General features: G+C 47.7%; 1 protein-coding gene across 2 annotated transcripts in view; it reads left to right on the forward strand.

Annotated features, from left to right (window-relative positions):
* Positions 1-17,933, forward strand: part of SKI (SKI proto-oncogene) — a 99,849-nt gene extending 81,916 nt beyond the window's left edge. The window contains exons 2-7 of one of the 2 annotated variants that reach the window (XM_031062515.1): positions 6,644-6,769; positions 7,266-7,320; positions 8,545-8,616; positions 8,995-9,296; positions 11,116-11,346; positions 13,188-17,933. In XM_031062515.1, the coding sequence (XP_030918375.1) occupies positions 6,644-6,769; positions 7,266-7,320; positions 8,545-8,616; positions 8,995-9,296; positions 11,116-11,346; positions 13,188-13,376 (975 nt within the window). In that variant the 3' untranslated portion in view covers positions 13,377-17,933. Of the gene's footprint in view, positions 1-6,643; positions 6,770-7,265; positions 7,382-8,338; positions 8,617-8,994; positions 9,297-11,115; positions 11,347-13,187 lie in introns of both variants that reach the window. The other variant, XM_005427642.2, reaches the window with a different exon arrangement.
* The last annotated feature ends 1,308 nt before the right edge of the window (positions 17,934-19,241 follow it).

A 19,241-nucleotide genomic window follows, 5' to 3' on the forward strand; every position in this document is an offset into this window, starting at 1 on the left:
TGGCTATTAAGAAGTCATTATTTGTAGAAGATTTGAAGAGTTATAGATCCATATTTATATCAAAGAGTAATTCCACGTGTTGGATGTAGCAGGAGAACAATAAATTAAAAGCATAATTGTAGAGAACAGGGATTAAACAGCCAGGTGAGCTGGCTGAGCATTTCTATCAATGCAGGTGTCCAGGTAGACTCTTCATCATGTCCAAGCTTCATGGAACTTGGGAAAAAGTTCCTAAATTGCAGTGGCCCAAAGAATCCCAGCAGCTTCACCAGGGGGTGAGAATTAGGAAAGATTTGCCTTTTCTCCCTGCATCTGAGACTGAAGTTTGTGGCTCTGGGTGTGCCTGGGAGGTGCTTGCTGGGTTTGCTGGAGCACAGCCTGCTAGAAATGCCTTGTGTTTGCTCCCAAGGATAAGTGCAATCAGCAGATGTCATCTGGCCTAATTTTCGTGCTAAAGGAATAAAAGGAAAGAAATGTTGAGACAGGAGAGAAAATGTTGGTTTTTTTTTTTCTTTCTTTTATGCTAGCCAAGAAGCTTTGAAAATGGATGATGACTTATGCCAGGGGCTATGTAGAGTGTTCTAGAAAATAATTTAAATTTGCCTTTACAAAATGAATTCATCAAAGGGTACTTGCTGGACTTTGCTTTAAACTGTGTGAAATAAAACAGCCTAGTCCCTTTTCACTTGTGCTGTTGTAAATTCTGGAGATGTTTCCATAGAAATTAAAGATTTTTGCACAGGTGTGAGAAAAACTCAGTTCCCAGGTTTTTTTAGGTGAACCTCCCAATGCACCAAACCATCTCCTCTTCAATCCAGTTCTTCCAGCCCAGCTGGGGAGGTGTGTGCATGGAAAATCAGCCCTGTGCACAGCCAGGGAGGACACAGAACCGCCAGGGGCAGGGAGAGCAGGGCAGTGCAGGAGGGATTTTTGCTCAGCTCCTTCCCTGCCTGTGCCTGGCAGTTGTGGTTGGTGGAGATTCCCCCCAGGTCACCCCTGGGGGACACCCTGGCAGCCAGGGTGTGCTGGGAAGGCAGGAATAGAAAGCAAATACTTGCCATAATCACACGTCCCAAAATGACAGGGGAAAGGAGTCCTTGTGCTTCCACCAGAGAGCAAAAAAAAAAAAAAGGGAGGATGGAAAGTCTGGATTCCTGCCCAATGAAACCTAAATTGTAAAAAAAATAGAAAGAAAAATAAAACAAATGCTCCATACGCTCCCTGGAACTGACACTGCAGTGTGGTAGGTTTTTTCTCTTTTAAATATCTCCAGTAGACAAGCAGTAAATCTTCTTACAGCTCCGTGGCACAGCTTTATTTTTAGCTTTTTTTATTATGGAGACAACCCTCCCCAGCTTTCAATCTGTACCTGAATATATTTATTCCTCTAATCCACGTGAAAGTGCAGTCCTTACAAAGACCTCTAATACCTTATTAATCACTTCTGGACCACGTCACAAAGAGGCTTTAGCAAGAAGTGTTCTGGCCATGGGCAACGTGCTCCTGGAGGCTTAAAGGATGTGGATAAAGGGCCCTTTTCCCACATGGCAGAAACCTCCAGTGGGCATTTTAGAATTTGATTTGAACTGGAAATTTGAAAGAAGCTGTCAGAGCCCTCTCCCTTCTCATGTGGTTCAGGCTGTTCTTAGGGAGACTCAGGCCTGTGATTTGTGAGAGCAGCGCGTGGAAAATTCCAAGTTCAGCTCCCAGGTGTGGGAATTGTGGTCTCAGTAACCTCCAGAAGCAGATTTGAATCCTTGTCACTGGTCAAGGTACATTCCTTCTGAAATGCCATTTACACACAGGGGAACTTCTTAATCCCTGTGCCAGCAGGAGCCTGAAAAACGTGTCCTGGGAGGAGGAGTGGCCACGCAGAGCCAGCACTTCCCTGGGCTTAAAATAAAACTCTGCATCCTTCTGTTCCAAGTAAAAGCAGGAGATAAATGTCATGGCACCCTTTCAAAATGGGTCAGTGGTGTTACCCATTTTCTGTCTGCTGCTCAGCTGGGTGTGACTGCCCTGTGCTCACACAAGTGACCCAGGAAAGGCACCTAGAACAGACCCTGGAAATTCTCTTTCTCACTTCCACTTGCATTTCTCACTGTGCCCTTTGTGGAGCAGGAACAGGGCTCAGACACTGCTTGCTCAGATATTCTCTGGAGTTCAGAGCAGCACGAAACCCAGAGATTTGTGCTCCTGGGGGGCACAGGCTGCTCCCTGTTGGCTCAGGGCTGCTCTGCTGTGGTTTTACCCCGTGCTGCCTGACATGTTCACCCCAGCAGAGCCTGCCTGCCTTTCTCTGGGTTTCAGCAGCCCGGCCCTGGTGGTTGCTGCCCTGCTGAGAACGGGGCTGAGCCTCTGTGCCCAGGCAGGGACAGGAAGCTCCACCCGGCCTGGGCTGTGACTGACGGAGCTCCCGGGTGAGAACGGGCAGAGCCTGGCACACTGAGAGGACACTGCACATTTACAGCCCAGGTTTTATTTTCTCTGCTTATCCCTGCTTTTCCAGTGGAATTGTCTCTGATTTACACCTGCCTTAAGGATACAAAATGGAATTCTGCAGCCTTGCAGTATTTTGTCAATTAATTTTTTTTTTTCTGAATGCAGATTTCTCTGGGTTGGGATAGCTCAGGAGCTTTGGGGATATGAAATCTTTTATTTCTAAAGATGCCACACGATGTGCCAGGTTTCCTGCTGGGCTGGGCCCCACATTTCCCATCCCTGTTCTGAAGGAGGGGACACGCCAAGGGATGGATTCCCCAGTGGAAGCAGCACAAAGTGCAGTCACACCTGGCTGGGAAGGGTGACCAGCTCACACAAACCTGTGCCACTGCCCTGCTTTACCACATCTCTGTCTTTAACAGGATTTGGGATTTATTGCCCAACTCAGACCCAGGTTGGGGAGATTTTATCAGCAGAGGGTAGGCGAGGATTTGGAGCATGGGCTGATTTTTGAAGGTACATTTCCAAGCTAAAAATTCACAGGTGTGGAGGCCTCCTAAGTGTTTCCCATTTGTTGATGTTTTCATTCTTAACAAGGCAAAAGCAGCCCCGTTTTCAGTACCACGTGTTGTGGGTTTGGGGCAGAGAAGCAAAGGATGAGGAGGGAGCAAAAGCCAGTCCAGATGTGTGACACTGGGATAGAGCAGGGGGAGAAAAAGTGAATTATTCAGGAAATGTATTTTGGTAGACACTAGAGCACCAAGAATCATACCTGTGAGCACTCCCACATCTTCAAATACAAGATTTTTTCTGGGCTTATTTTCTATTGCCTTTGTAGCAAAAGGTGTTGTTGAGGTGCCTGACCTGCAGCTGCTGCTCCTGGTACCGAGCTCCAGGGAAGGTTTGTCTTCCTGAGAAGGAGAGGGTCAAAAATTCTTTCCACTGGTCTCAGGGTTTGTTACTGTAATATTTAATTGAAGTAGAAAATTTGATCTGACATGTCAAATGTGGCCCTGGCTGGCTGCAGGCCAAGCTGAGCCGCCTCATTTCGGTTTGCCTTAAAATGGCTGGCAAAGTTCACAGGCCCAAATTTCCCTTTGGAATGCACCTCTGAAAGCTTTTTTTAGTGACTGTATAAATCTTTCTGTATCTATTTTCCCCCTAAAATTTGCTTCAGAAACCAACAGTCCCAAAGCTTAAGTAAATGTTTCACGTAAGCATTTCTGGGCCCACTTTGTATCCTGAAGTTTCTTCCATCTGTGGATTGGAGAAAATGTTTATTAACAAGTGGCTGTGTCCAGCCAAAGCCCATTTGACAGCAGATTATTAAATTGCCTCCAATGGAAATAAAAATGAATAGGAAATAAGGAAATATTTATTTCAGTCTTCTCGAGTTTTTGTTTGAGTGTTTCATAAATCGTTTATGAAGATGGCAGAAAAGCTAGATCAGATTTTCAGTATTTCTTTTGCAACTTGGTGTGTGTTTCATTATTTGGCACAGAGGAGAAAATGAAATCAAATCAAATCATCTCCATTTGAAGCAGTCCCAAGGTTTGTTGGCTGCTGTGGCTGGGCTGGAAGTGTCAGAGTGGGGTATCTTGGTGCCTGGAATGTGTCCTGCAGTGGGATGTAATGGCTGAGTCACATGGGGAGCAGATTTGGTGCTCAGTGTCTCTCTTGTTCCACATCTGAGTCTCTTCCTGTAGTAGAAACTACTGGAATTGGTGCATTTTTACATTGTTAAACTGAAACCTAAATCCAAGGTGGGTTTTTTAAAGCATCTGCCAAGAGGCAATTCTGCCTTAAACATGGAATGATCCATGGAATCCAGGTGGGACAGGGATTGGAGGAGGGAGCACAGCAGCTCCCAAACCTCGCTCACAGCACCCTGAGTCCCTGGGGTGCTGCTCCAGCTCTGGGTTCCCAGCAGTGCCCGGGGTGGGAGATGAGTTCAGGGCAGAAAAACCTCAGCACCTCTTCTGTGCCCCCTGCCCATCCCTCTGGGGGAGGACAGCCCTGGTTTCCCCTGCACACCTCTCCTTTGCTGCTTGTTTCCAGTGCACCCCATGTTCCCAGATGAGCTCCTGGGCAGGGAATTGGAGCAGCATTTCCCAGGTGTGCTCAGCCCCTCCTGTCGTGGGGGTCAGCCCTGACCTGAAGGCAAAAGAAGGGGGACGGTGGAGAAAGATTGAGAGAATTCCTCTAAAAATGCAAAGAAGATCATTCTGCTGAAACATCTCCCCCAGCCTTTGTAGGGCTGTCCCTGCTCCCCATTTCCAGAGCTGGGGGTGCCTGGGGTGCTGCTCTGGGCCCGGCCTGGGGCCCGTCCTGTTCCTGCCTGGACAGAATGTTCAGGACGGACGGACGGACAGGGGGAGGGACGGCTTCCATGCTGAGTCTTGCCACCTGTTGCCTTTTTCATTCCAAGCCCCCCTTCCTCCCCACCCTGCAGGCTGAGTCCCCTCCCCACACAGCTCCCCGTCCCCGGTGGGTTGGGCTGGGGATCAGCAGGCCCTGCCAAATGCCTTTCCCATGCTGTCACTGATGCTGCACAGGCAGCATCTCCCAGAGCAAAACCGAACCTTTTCCAATGCATTGTGCTGTGTTTTCTAGAGAAGGGCTCAGCAATGCCTTTTGCTGGTTGGGTCTGAGGGGAGGGCCCGTGCCCTGGCTGGGCAGGAGGCAGCCCTGGGGAAGCCTGAAGCTGTGCCCAGAGAATCTGCTGCAAATCCCATGGAGCTGGAATTTGGCACTGGCATGGGCTAATTTTGTCCTGGGGGTTGCACACACACCCCCACACCCCTCCCATGTCATCTTCCTTCATCTGCTGTGGATGGAAAGCTGCCCCAGGCTCCCAGTGCCAGGGAATGTTGTGCTGAGCCCTCCAGGCCTGGCTGGGTGACGTTGCTGGGCACTCTGGGCTGGCAGGGGCTGCACCATGATCTGCCCTGCTCCTGTGGGATCAGCAGCTCTGCATGGACTGAGGCTGTAACTTTCTCCTATCAGGGCACTTAATGGGCTTGGGTAGGGAGGCCTGAGAAGGGCAGTTGGACAATTCTGCAGGTGCTTTTCAGGTAAATCATTTAAATCACAGTGCTCAGGGTTCAGTATCAGCTGGAGAAGGAGCCTCTGAGTTCCCAGCTGAAGGTGCCTTGAGGGGACTGATTTTCAGAACACAAGACATTGGCAAATGAGGTCCTTTCTGTCACTGGGCTGGAGCATTTCAGGCTCCCAGGATATTGCCAGCCCCAGATTCTCCAGACACACCTGGATCAAGACTTGTTTGCCCACAAAAATCACGGTGAAGTGAAAGGATGAAACGAATGCAAATATGAGCAATTATTAATGACTGCAGGGTGGCTCTGCCACCCTTCTGGGAGCCAGGCTGAGTGGGAATGGGGAAAGGTGGAGAGTGCAGAACTGCAAAAAGACACAAAAGGAATAGAAACAGGGCTGGGATGTTTCTTTTATTGTTTCTGGTCATGATGCAGCACAAGGTCCAGAACCTTCTCCCTCCCTGCTGTGAGAGGTGTTTGTACTGGCAACTCTTCCAGCTGGTATCCCCAGTGCACCAGTTAAACCAGTAGTTACCAATTTTTTTGCAAGCCACGCTGGGACTATAGGAATTTTATTCCCTCACAGTGTTGAAGGAAAGGGATTTTGCTTGCCAAAGGGCTTTCTTATGCTTGAGGATGATTTATGGGCCAAGCTGAGCCACTTGTGGAAAAGGCAAAGCAGCTCTTGGCAGCACCCCCAGAATCCACTGCAGCTGTGGGGTAGTGAAGTCATCGGCATAACAACCACTGCAAACAGAATAACAAAGTCTGTTCTGTTCTCGTTTAAAATAATCTTTCCAGTTCAGCAACCACATTAAACTTACCTTTCTGCATGCAAAAATCATAAAAGGCTGATAGTTCTCCTCAGCTTGGAGCGAGTGTCTCCCTTTGATCACTGCCCATCTCTCCTGTGCCATGCACACTTGACCTGAGTGTCTCCCATGGAGGAGTGAAGTGTGTTATGTCACAGTCTGTGTCTGCCCCTTGTTTGCACTCCTTTGTTTGGCCTTACATTTGAGAAAAGAAGAAAAACACCCAGAATTTCTTCCTTCTAAATAACAAAATTTGCTTTTGCTTTATAACTTGTTTCTAAGCTGATTGTAAAATGAGGAATCTGACTTTGATTTTTCCTGCCTTTGTTTCAGGTCTCTTCAGATCCTCCTGCTTCCAAAAAGCCCAAAATAGATGACTCTGCTTCCCAATCTCCAGCTTCTTCTGAGAAGGAAAAACAGTCCAGCTGGTTACGGTCCTTATCCAGTTCATCTAATAAGGTGATTGTTGAATATTTTGTCATCAAGAGAGATCAAAATGGCACAAAGCATCACTCTACTGAGACCAGAAGAGAAAATGAGGGGAAGAACATGCTCAGGGTTTCTAAATTAGTAACATTTCCATCCTTTTCCTAGGATTAAGCTACACAATCCCCCCAGATTCCTTGCCACCCTCCAGTGCTCATTGACCTGGATTGTGCCAGGGAAGTAAGGAATTCCCTTGTGCCTTTGAGGTACAGGAATCCTGCAAGGCTCAGGATTTGTTTGTAGCTCTTTGTGTGAGTTTGTAGCTCTTTGTGATCCCTCCAAACTACACAGAGCTCGTTGGCCAGCAAAACCCACGAAGGCCAGCAGAACCCCTGAGCAAGGCGGTCATGGCCAATAGGGAGCAGCTGTGGGGGTGACTGAGGGTGCCCTGGGCAGCCCCAGGTCCCCTCTGGGGGGGATTGATGCTTTCAGAGGTTATTGGGGTCACTCATGTCCTGCCTGTCCCCAGAGCATCGGCTGTGTGCACCCCCGGCAGCGCCTCTCCGCCTTCCGGCCCTGGTCCCCCGCGGTGTCAGCCGGCGAGAAGGAGCTCTCCAGCCACCTGCCCGCCCTCATCCGGGACAGGTAAGGACACAGGGACAGGCACAGGGCGTGCCAGCTGCCCCCGGCTTTGTCCCTGTGCTCACTCAGAGCGTTTGCAGGAAGGAAACACAAAAAGTGTTGCTGGTTTGTGTGTGAAGGGGTTAAAGGTGGCACCTGCCATGAAAGTGTCAGGTGGAGGCTGCTGAGAAGGGGTGGTCACCTGGGGGTGCAGTCACTGAAGGTCCTGGGCAGGGCTCAGGGAGGTGCAGCCCCTGCCAGGCCCCTGTCCGTGGTAGCAGCTCCTGTCCCAGCCCAGCTCCATCCTCTCCCCTCCCACCGTGCCAGGGAGGCCGAAGGGCAGCAGAGATTTCCCCAACCCCTCTGTGTGCCCTGGCCCTGGGGGGTCCTGGCTCCTCAGCCTGTCAGACCTGTCCAGACACTGACCAGGCTCTGCTCTTGCAGAGGAGCAGCCCTGAGTGAGTCACCCACAGCAGGTGGGACCTTGGCGTCCCACTGAGAGCAGAGAGTGTCAGGGCAGTTCGACATCCCTGTGCCAGACTGGAGCTGTGCAGCCTGAAAAAGCTCCGAGCCAGGTTTCTGCCTGAGGGTGATGATTTCTTTGGAAAGTTTGACTTAAGTGACCAGGTGTTTTTAGGGAATATTATGGAGAACATGTTGTGCTGCCCTTATGAACAAGTTTCGTAGAAGCTGTGCACTTGGTTAAAACAACAGTGCCATGAGGAGCAGAGGAAACAGCTTTAGGCCTTTTAGGCTCTGGGAGGTCTCGTCTCCTTGGTGCTCTTAGGACATGTGGCCTTTGGGATGGGATCCCTGGGTTTAAGAGGGCAGAACACTGAACAGTGCCATGGGCAGGTTCTCAGCTGGTGGAAATCAGTGGGATTCACTGTGGGTGTCTGCAGTGTAACTCTGGAGTGGGAAGCTCTCCAAAGCCAGGATTGTGACCATTTTCTCCTCCTTCTGCCCCCCCTCCCAAACCAGCTTTTACTCCTACAAGAGCTTTGAGAGCGCCGTGGCCCCCAACGTGGCCCTGGCCCCTCCAGCCCAGCAGAAGATGGTGAGCAACCCCCCCTGTGCCACGGTGGTGTCCCGGGGCAGCGAGGCCCTGGGCTCAGGGCAGCCCAGGAAGAGGAAACACGGCCCAGAGCACTCGGCTGTCCCCGAGGCCGCCGCCACCACGGCCACCACCGCGGCCAGCACGGCCCCCGAGGAGGACAAGGAGTCAGAAGCAGAGATTGAAGTAGAAACCAGGGAAGAATGTAAGTGACACTTGTGGCTGCCTTTATTTGGGCTGGGGTTTTTGCAGGGGTTCCTGTGCAGTTTCGGTGGGGTTTAAATGGAGTTGTGGAAGCCCAGTGCCTCCATGGTACCTTTGTGACATGAGTTGCACAGTCACAGTTCACACAAATTGAACTCAGTCCCTTAAGTCAAGGTTGCATTTTCATCATTTTTCAAGTATCAAAGTATAAAATGAGTAGGTTTTTAATTTCCTTTCCTATTTAAAATTGATTATCAAGTGTCTCTGTACAAAAGGGCCTCAGCACATTTGGAGCTGTATAATATATATACGAGCTGTATATAATTATGTCTTAATTATTGACATTTTAAAATTAATTTTCAATGTTCCTTTTTTCCAGTCACCTCCTCCTTATCCTCGCTCTCCTCCCCATCCTTCACCTCCTCCAGCTCTGCCAAGGACATGAGCTCCCCTGGGATGCAGCCCCCAGCCCCCGTCAACAGCTCCTACGAGGTGGCTGCACACCCTGACCCCCACAGCAGCGGGCTGGAGGCTGAGCTGGAGCACCTCAGGCAGGCCCTGGACAGTGGCCTGGACACAAAAGAAGCCAAAGAGAAGTTCCTGCACGAGGTGGTGAAGATGAGGGTGAAGCAGGAGGAGAAGCTGAACGCGGCCCTGCAGGCCAAGCGCAGCCTGCACCAGGTGAGCCTGCCCTGCCCTGCCCTGCCAGGTACAGCCCAGCAGGGAGCTCTGAAAAAGGAATTGCCTCATTTTTCCCAAATAGCAACAGCCTTTGCTGGGGCTCTGTTTGGAAATCCAGCTGGGAAACCAAAGCACAGGAACCAGTCTTATGTTTTTAAGCTTGCCACCTGTTTTTCCTTGGGTTATAAATCCATGGTTACCAAAATCAACATCTTTTCATTACTGAAAAAATCTTCTACTCCAGCAGAGTTTATTTTGTTTTCATTTCACTGAACAGGAAACATTTCTGGAGGCTTTAGCTGGAGTTTTAAAGGCTCTGTGAGGGAGGGTGTTCCTGGGACACGGCCACAGCTGAAGTAAGGGCTTTGTCAGGCATCCCACTGGCCACACTGCTGAGCTTCAGGCAGGGAAGCAGCTCCTTATTTCTGGAATTCCTGGATCCATCAGTGTGTCCATGGTCAGGCAGGGCTGCAGGGCAGGCCTGAGCTCAGTGATGGGGGAGCTGCCTTTTATTTGAGCTGGGGTAAAGGAGTGCAGAGAAATAGAAGGGGGAGCCAGCGTGGAAGATTTGTGTGTCCTCTTTGAATATTTGGTGTGGAGCTGTTCCCAAGCTGGGGCTGGAATCCATGGGATGGAGTAAATAAGGGCCTGGTTTGAGACACAAAACCTGCAGTGATGCTCTCTTTTTTAGTTACCCTGGGCAAATTGATTATTTGCTTTGTGTTCCAGTAAATCTGTGCTTTATTTAAGTAAACATTTATGCATAAGATGTGTGTGTGTGTGTGTATTTCCAGAGGTTGTGTGTGTATTTCCAGGGGTTGTAGGTACTTCCAGGGGCTGTCTGTGTATTTCTAGAGGTATGGCCAAGCTAACTTCCAGCCTGGCTGGGAAGTGAGATTGTCAAAAGAGTGAATTTCCCATGACCCTGCAGTGCAACTTCACAGCAACCAGGGCTGGAGGGTTTGACTCGGACAGGGAGGAAATGCTGCTTCTGGGGGAAAAAATAGATCTTTAGTTTCTGATTTAACCATTTAGGAAACGTGAGCCACATCTCTGTGCTTGCTGTGAACATGTATTTTAACAACTGTGGGGTTTCTTCCTTTGTACCTTGAAGGTTCCTTATCATTATCACTTCAGTTAATGGTTCCCTCATGCATTTGAGATTCCAAGGCAGCAGCTCCCAGCCTGGACAGGGGGAGTGGCAGTTCCCAGAGCAAAATGTGGTTTCCATTCAGCTTCAGGTTTTAGCCTAGAGATTCCCAGCTCTTGTGACAGAGTAGTCCCTGAGCTGGTTGTCAGGAGTCTTGGGGCTCACCCCAGTCACCTACAGCACCCCAGAGCTAGAAAAGACAGAGTTTGTGTTCTGTCCTTGCCTTGAGTGGGTTTTTGAGGGGAGCTTGATAAAATGGAGCTGATTTCTGATGTCCTGTTGAGCTTTGCTGTACACAAAGGACACTCAGAACTGCACTTTCCACGTTGTGCATCTTCAGAGCCTTCAGCTCCAGCCCAGGCACTGCAGTCGGGTGGTTTGGAACGTGGAGCTGGTGCTGGAGCTCTCTCCAACTGCAGTTCATCTTTATTCAGGCCCAGATGGTCGCAGCTATTCTGCTTGACAAAGCAAAATGGGGCTGTAGCGCTGAGCTTTTTGTTATCCTGGGCTTCAGGGTAGCTGGAGTGCAGGAACTCCACAGGATTTAAAGGAGAAGGGCTCGTGCAGAGTTCAGAGTGGGGTTTAGCCTCGGTCACAAGCAGCAGGAGGTGGGAATGTGGTTTGGATGGCTTCCCTCGCACTCACTCCTCACCTGCCTCTGTGTCCCAGGAGCTGGAGTTCCTCAGAGTGGCCAAGAAGGAGAAGCTGAGGGAAGCAACAGAGGCCAAGCGCAACCTGCGGAAGGAGATCGAGCGCCTGCGGGCCGAGAACGAGAAGAAGATGAAGGAGGCGAACGAGTCGCGGATCCGGCTGAAGCGGGAGCTGGAGCAGGCGCGGCAGATCCGCGTGTGTGACAAGGGCTGCGAGGCCGGCAGGCTCCGCGCCAAGTACTCAGCACAGGTGAGGCCCTGCAGGGCTGGAGCAGCTCCTCAGCTCCCTCCTGCTGCCCCCGGCCAGGCTCCTGAGCTGGGACAGGCATCAGCAGAGGGCAGGAGAGCAAAAAATGGGGCCTGAATTTAACCTCATTCCATGCACCTGCCACAGAGGTGCCCCTTTAGCTCCCTCAAACATAGTCCTCAAAAGCTTCTGTTTAACAAACTTTAATTTGTGTGCATTTATATGTACTTCAAATACTTTACATAGTTTAACACAGCCCTGTAAAGCTCGTGGCAGAGGGAGCCTGTGGTGAGACACAGGTGCTCCTGGAGGTGGGAGCTGCAGGGCCCTGGCGTGGTGGCTTTAAGGGAGGAGGGGAAGAGCAGAAGCCAAGCTCACAATCTCCAGGGCTCTGATAAGGGGAAGGGGAGTGGCCGCCTGCTCCCGCTGAGACACGTCTGGCCAGGAGCAGGAAATGATGTGGGGCTTCCTCTCGGCATCACAGGATGTCTCACTGATAAGGGGTGTCCAGACTAAACAGAGCCTCCCTGGGGCTGCTGCGCTGGGCGTTCCCCCCAGGGCCCTGGGGAGCAGCACCAGGGCAGCTGAACACGGCCTGGGCTGGGCCTGGGGGTGACTCTGTGACACTGGGCATTTTCAGTCTCTTAATGCATTCCCTCCTTTAAGTTTAAAGGCTAAAAATCACCTCAAAAAGAACTTCAAGCAGCCAATTATTCCTCTTTTCTGAGGCCAGGCCTGGCAGGTTGGCAGTGTCCCCTGCAGCAGCCCCCTGTCACAGCCACCCCTGAGCCCCCTGTCCCTGGGCAAAGGGCACGTGGCAGCTCTTGTTTTGTGCCTGGCACAGCTGGTAACAAAACTCCTGTGAGTAACTCACTCCCAGGGCTGAATTTTATATGATGTCATTTTAACTTAAGAACAAGTCTTGAGAAAATTTAAAATAAAGCTTTATACACCCTTGTAGCTACAGCTTGGGGTGCAAGAGGAAGTTGGTCACATATTATTTTTGAGGAAACCGCAGTTCTCTAGACAGGCTCAGTCTGACAGAAACAGCATCAGGCCAGGGTGGAAATGCCTCTGTGTAGGCTTAAAGTATTACATGCTTAATGCCCATTGAGGAGCTGTGGTTTATACCTTCCCTTTGCTTACCTTGATAGTGAAATCCAAACATGGATGGGGGAGGTTTACCTGCATTTTAGCCCAAAACATTGGAGGTTTCCCTTCCTTGTTAAATGGCAATCTTTGCTGACTGCTGACATTTCCTTTCTCGCTGGGCGCTGTTTCTGGTATTTGCACCTTCCGGTCCTGGGGGTTTTCTCTGCCTTTTCTGTCAAAAAGTACCAAACAGGGAGGTCAGGGAGGCCAAGGGCAGCTGCAGGTGCTGCTGGGAGCAGAGTGGGGACACTGCAGGGCTTTAATCCATAGCTGGGGAGGCCTGGCCCATCAGCACCCAAAGCCCTTTCTGGTCACTTCCATTAACAATTGTTGTAAAAGAGCTGAAAGTGAATCCCCTGTGCCAACACCTGGGGTTTGCTTTGCTGAGCTGCTGTCACTGCCTAAAGAAATAACAGCCATGCTTGATTTGAAGAAGTGACCAGATTCTGTGGCACTAAGGAAATCTTGAAGTGTTTCTTAACCTTCCTTTCTGGAGCTGGAGTCACTGGGAATGACTCCAAAGCTAAGCAGGCACTGTACTGCAGCAGTGTATGGAAAAAAGGAACAGGGAATTCCTTCCTCAATCTTGATAATCCTATGCCTGGAATAGACATTGTTTGCTCCCCTGGCCCTGTGCAAGGTCTGTGGGAGGCCCAGGCTCTGTCCCACAGCCCTGTCTGTCTGTCCCACAGATCGAGGACCTGCAGGTGAAGCTGCAGCATGCCGAGGCCGACCGGGAGCAGCTGCGCGCCGACCTCCTGCACGAGCGGGAGGCCCGGGAGCACCTGGAGAAGGTGGTCAAGGAACTTCAGGAACAACTGTGGCCTAAAGCCAGCAGCCAGCCCAGCAGTGAGAGCACCTCGAGCCCCATGGAGAACTGACCCCTCATCCCCCAGCACAGGGAGGGAGAGAGTGGGACTGGGAGTGCACGTGTGAGTAGTGGTGTCCTGGCACACACTTTAGGAATATGGATTCTCAGTAGCTGGAAGGCAAATGTTGTTACTCTCTAGAACAGAAGCACTGAATTCCGCCTCTTTTTTTTTCCCAATCCATATAGCACAACATCTTACTGTGCCTAGAAAACACAAAGTGTTTGTAAACAAAATACTTTTAAGTCCACAGCAAATTTTCTACTGGCAAACTCTAAGCAAAGCAGTGTGGTCCAGCTAAACCCGGAGTCCAAGGTGAGCAAGGCAGTGGCTTTGTGTTCTCCTGCCTGTTGGAACATTTTGGAATTTCAAAACAAACCGACTTTTCTTATAAGCTATTTAAAAGAATTCATTACACAGACTTGGTATTAAAAAAAAAAATTAACAAGATTTTTATAATGAACCTTTAAAAGCAAAACAAAAAAAAAAAGACAAAAAATAAAAAACCTTCGATGCACAATTTTTAATGACTTTATAGGCTTTGGGATTCTTTGTGCAGAAGCCCCTCTTGGTGATGATGCCATCCATGTCAGGAGCAGTTTTCCAGCCATCTCAGAAGCCATCGCGGTTCCATCCCGTCACGTGGGTGTAGGAGAAGTTCAGAGAGCTTTTCCAAGTTGATTTTTTTCCTTAGAATGAATTATGTCCATTTCCTGCCCTGGACACAGGCAGAAGGGAAGCTGCAGGAGTGTGCAGGGGATGAGGGGAGCAGAAGGGGTTGGGTTGAGAGCCCCAGCCCAGCCCCACAGACCCCGCTGTGTTCAGAGACTTCACCCAGGAGCATGTCAGCCTTGGGAAAAGAAAGAGAGAAAGGAAGAAAGGAAGGAAATGGATGATCAGTTGGTAGAGGAACAAAGCAGAGACATCTGTGTGTTGAAGTCATTCTGAAATCTTCAGCTTTCAGTTTTCTGGAAAACTCATCTTGTTGCACCATCTTACCATGAATTCAGTATTTCCCTGCTTCCATTCCGAACTGTCAGTCAGGATTTCTGTGCCCAAGGAGAGTCCAACGTTGCAGTGTCGGATACTACAGAACAGAAAACCAACATTTTTGCTGCTGTGAATAAGCCTACATCTTTTTTTAAAAAACTTTTTTGTTTTTAAAAAGAGAAATTACTTTAATTTTGGGATCCAAGCCGCAGCCCCGGGATACAATGCAGCAAACCATCACTGCCTTGGGGGTAGTGCTGAGGTTTTTTTATATATATTTTTTTTTAAACCTGCACTTTTTCAGAATCTTACTCTGCATTTTATTCCCTGTTTCTAAGATGTACATGTCAAGCATTTGAGATTCTGCCCTAACAGCTGTGCAAACCATGAACCCAATCTGCCACCACTGACACCTCCCATCAGCATCCGTGTAAGCAAAGGAGGATCCAGCAGGTCCAGAGTCCCCAGAGCAGGAATTCCCCCTGTGCTGCTGGTTCAGTTAGAACCTGGTTTTGTGGCTGTGTATGACCCAAGCTGGGGAGCAGCAGAGATGCTCCCAAAAGTGCTTAACAAATAAAGCTGGTGCTTTACTGATCAGGAGAAAATTAATTTTCACCCATAAACACTCACCTCTGACACGCTCAAGCAAGTGAAAATGTGATCTGGGGCTGCAGATGTGCCTTCCAGCTCATTTTTCCTCTCAGCATCTTCTCTAGGCAATGCTGACACTTTTTTACCTTAAAGAATAATAATAAAAAAAAAGAAAAAAGGAAAAAAAAAAGAGAACCCCCTATGCATCATCATACCCAGAGTTATTCTAAAAGAAGAAACATATTTCCAGTAATCTTTATTTGCTTTTGGACATTAATGCAAACTATGTAAGCTTCAAAATTATTTCCCAGTAGACAGAAAGCGGCTTCCAATCCTAAAATTATGGTATTTACTTACAGTACATTAGAGAGATTTTTTTTTTTAAACAAGAGCTGTTTGCTTGAAACCATTATAGTAACCATTATAGTAACTGTGAGCATTAACAAAGAAGTTCATATATATGTTTTAGGTACAAAAAAGAAGAAATATGAAAGGAGTGGAATTACTGGGACAATGTAAAACTGTTGGGAGCAAGAAACAGTCACACCAAGTCAATGACCTGAACCTGTCTGTGGATACAGGGGTTGGCCCTTGTGTGTTTGGGATACTGGAGACTGGCTCTAGGTGCAGCTCTCCTTCTAAAGTGCAATGCAAAAGGAATTTTGATTATGCTTGAGCAGGTTTTGTTTTTGTTTTTTTAATGTGGGGTTTTATTTTCTTTGTATGTTTTTTTTTCTGCGATTATTAAATCATATGCATGGATTAAACTCTGCCATATAGTCATTAATGGGCATTATTACTGTCTTATGTAAAGGGGTTCTTTTGTTATGCAGTATGCAGAAAAATGTTCTCAGCCTTATGATTTCCAGATCTGTATTATCCACTTATTTCTTCAAGGGAAACTAAACAACTGTAGCTGTAGCTGATCATTTGTGTGCATTTCAAGTCTCTTGTGCTCTGCTTTACTGCCGTGTTGGGAACCACACAGAGAACAGACCCCGCTCCTGTGGCGGCTTATGGAAGCCTGGCTTTGGAAATTTTGCTTTTTTGGGTTTTTCCCCCTGATCTATGATGGTTTCTCTCCCTTTATAACCCCCCAAAAAATAGCAACATGTCCACGTCCAGCTGTTGTCTCCCAAGAAAAGCCACTCATCGGAGCACATCATGAGTTTTCCTTTGTGTCCAGGGAAATGCACTCACTCACTGGGCATGAGGCTCCCACACTTCTGAAGGAGGAAATCTGCAGGATTTTCAAAGGAAAAGAGCAGAACAGTAAAATATTCAATCAGCACCAAGCAGCCTCACTGTGCTGCACAGGTGAAGGGTCCCAGGGCAGCACAGAGTGTCCAAAGCAGAATTACAGCTGGGGCTTTCCTCTGCCCCACTCCCAGCACTCCATGCAGGGCCATACCTGCAGTGAACTCACCCCAAAACTCCCCAGGATTTGCTCCTTGGGAGTGAAAAGCCATTTCTATCAATTAATATTTAAAATCATGAAGAGAAACAAGGTGCAAGAAGAGCAGGAACAAACATTCTCCAGCAGCAGCCACTGCCCAGGAGGGGCTTGGCAGGGCTGGCTTTAAGCACTGGGCATTTCCTGGCCATGTTTAACAATCAGAGTTCACTCTGCAGAGCAGGTGAGTTATTTCTGCAGAGTGTGGGATTGATTTGGAATTCAGAGCCATCAGCAGTGTCTGTCCCAGCCCCAGGGGCCGATTCTCACCAGGGGGCTCTGCAGAGCAGCCCCCCCGTGTGAAGGTGCTCGGAGCTCTGGGGTCATTCCTGTGCCTGCAACACCTCAGTAAAGCTGTGAGAGCCTGGTCCATGGAATTCCTTCCTTCCTTCCTTCCTGCAGCCCCCACTCCCTGCTGCATTCCCAGGGAGAGGGGCTGCCCCTCCATCCCCCCATCTTCTGTGCTTTAGTTTCCTTTAAGAAGTTCCAAGGGAGAAGAGGTGTTTCATACAGGCTGTTGACTCTCCCTGTACCTACCAATATATTACTACTTGTATATTCAGTTTAATTACTCCTTGTTTCTATTACTGAACGAAGACTTAACGAAGGGAAAAAAAAAACCAACAGCAATAACATTCATATCTATGGAGCAGCTAACTCTATACATAATATTCTGCTTTTCAAACAGAACTAGCCAATGTAAAAAAAAACATTAAAAGTAAATTCAACATGTAAATACTTTTTTTCATTTTACACTGTTGTATTATAAGTGTATATGGTGTTTACTTTTTCAAAACTCTTTCTTACCTGGTAGTTGTCTTGTTTTATGAGTTGTGTTTTTAACTGAGAAGAACCTTTGCTGTCTGTTAGGAAAAAAACAAAACAAAATCTTTTTGCAAGTTTTCAATGTGGGTTATAACCTTTTCTCTATCATTTGCATTTTAGTTGTCCTTATTTTCACTGTAAAGTATTTTATTACCAAAAGGTTGGTTTTTGTTCCATTCTGCCCTCTCAGCAGTCCATGTGTTTTAGAGAGAAGTTTTTTTTTGTTGGCTTGGTTGTTGTTTTGTTTTTTTTTGGTTTTGTTTTGTTTTTTTTTAATTGAAAGAACTCACAGAAATGACATTTTTTCAATTGAAGAAAAATAAATCTTTACATTTATAATAGCCAATAGCATTTCAGCACATTTTTGTTATCCTGGTCTCTCCTATGCTGCTGCTAATGACAATATTATGACTTACTCTACTATTCTAGAACTATTTTTATGTAAGTAATGTATGCTTTCTTGTTTATAAATGCCTGATTTAAAAAAAAAATAAGAAAAAAGCTTGGCATATTTATCTATTTCGCTGTGTACCTTGATAGTCCTTTTCCAGCCCCTTTTCCACATCCCCTCCCCCTGATGCAGATAATATTGTAAAATAAAGGACTTTATGAGATTATGTATGAAAATAGCTATGCTTATATACCACAGTGACTGAATGTACAGTGTATAGACGCATTACCGAAAATAAAATTGTTTGTCCAGAAAAAAATAAAGAGCTCTGGGATGTTTTTGGAGTTCTCTGTGCTTTGCTGAGGTGCTGCTCCCCCTTTCATGATGATCCCACAGCACCTGGTCCCTGATTTCCTGAGGGCCCAGGAGAAGGACCCTCCCTGAGGTACAATTTAACACAAAACACTGCTAATAAATAATAATATATAATAATTTAAATAATAAAAACATTTAGCATGGACACTGCTGGAAGGAGACTGGGATTTAACTGGGATCACAGCATTCCACTGCATGGGGAAAATCCAACACTCCAGTGAAATTTCTTTGGAATAGTGAGAATTGTAAGCATGGAGAAGTTTGTTTTAGGTCAAAGAAAAAGAAACACAAGAGGGGAAAATGCAAAAAGCAGGAGATGGAAACATATGTCAGAATAATTCTCTCATGGTTTTCTGAGAAGTGGCTGCAGAATTTCCACAGCTCTGGGACATTTCTGAAATGCCTTTCAGAAAGCAGTGGAAAAGCTGGAGAATGAGCAAAGAGCTTAAAAAATAAATCTTTTCTTATTTGAGACTCCTCCAGCTTTCCAAGGGGTGGGTTTGTGTCCCAAATGCAGCTCCACATCCTTGGGGAGGGATCCTGTGCCCCATATCCCAACCACATCCCTGTCCTTCCACCTGCACAGCCTTACTGGCACTTGGGGTCCTGAAATTAAAAGTTCAAATACCATTCCTCCTGCTGTTCCTTCTCAGAGAGACTTGTCAGGGTATTCCTGTTCCAAAGTAAATAGCAAACTAGATTTGGCTTGATAAGGTTTGGTACCAGAGGCTGAAAAATTAAATATTCTGTCTCCAAGGACCTCTGAGTGCAACAACACAGACTGGTAAAGCCCAGTTAAGCTGTCTTGTGTTTCTGGCTAAGGGGTAACTAGTTAGGTTTGAAAATTCTGGTTCTGCTGACAAAATAACTTCAGTTTACTAGGAATGAGACACATTAGGAATGAGACCTGAACCTGCTCAATAACCAAGTGAGCTGAACTGACCCAAATTTAAGTAGCTGAAAGAAATAGAAATAGAAATAAAAATCCAATACAGTGAGGCCTGGAGTAAAAACTTTTCATGATTTACTCAAGAGCTTGTGTTACCCAGCCATCAGAAAACACCACTGAAAACCCAAACACGGGGTGCACGTGGCAAATCCAAACCTTGTGTGGGACACAGCTGAAAGAAAGGGCCACAAAATCCCACAAATGGGGATAAACAGAGCTCCTCAGTGCTTCCCAATGTCCTGTGAGCAGCCCCCTGATCCCAGCCTGGCAGATGGAGCACAGGGAAGCTCAACACACACAGAG

The sequence above is a fragment of the Geospiza fortis genome, unplaced genomic scaffold (assembly GCF_000277835.1).
Source record: "Geospiza fortis unplaced genomic scaffold, GeoFor_1.0 scaffold37, whole genome shotgun sequence".
Classification (NCBI taxonomy): Eukaryota; Metazoa; Chordata; class Aves; order Passeriformes; family Thraupidae; genus Geospiza; species Geospiza fortis.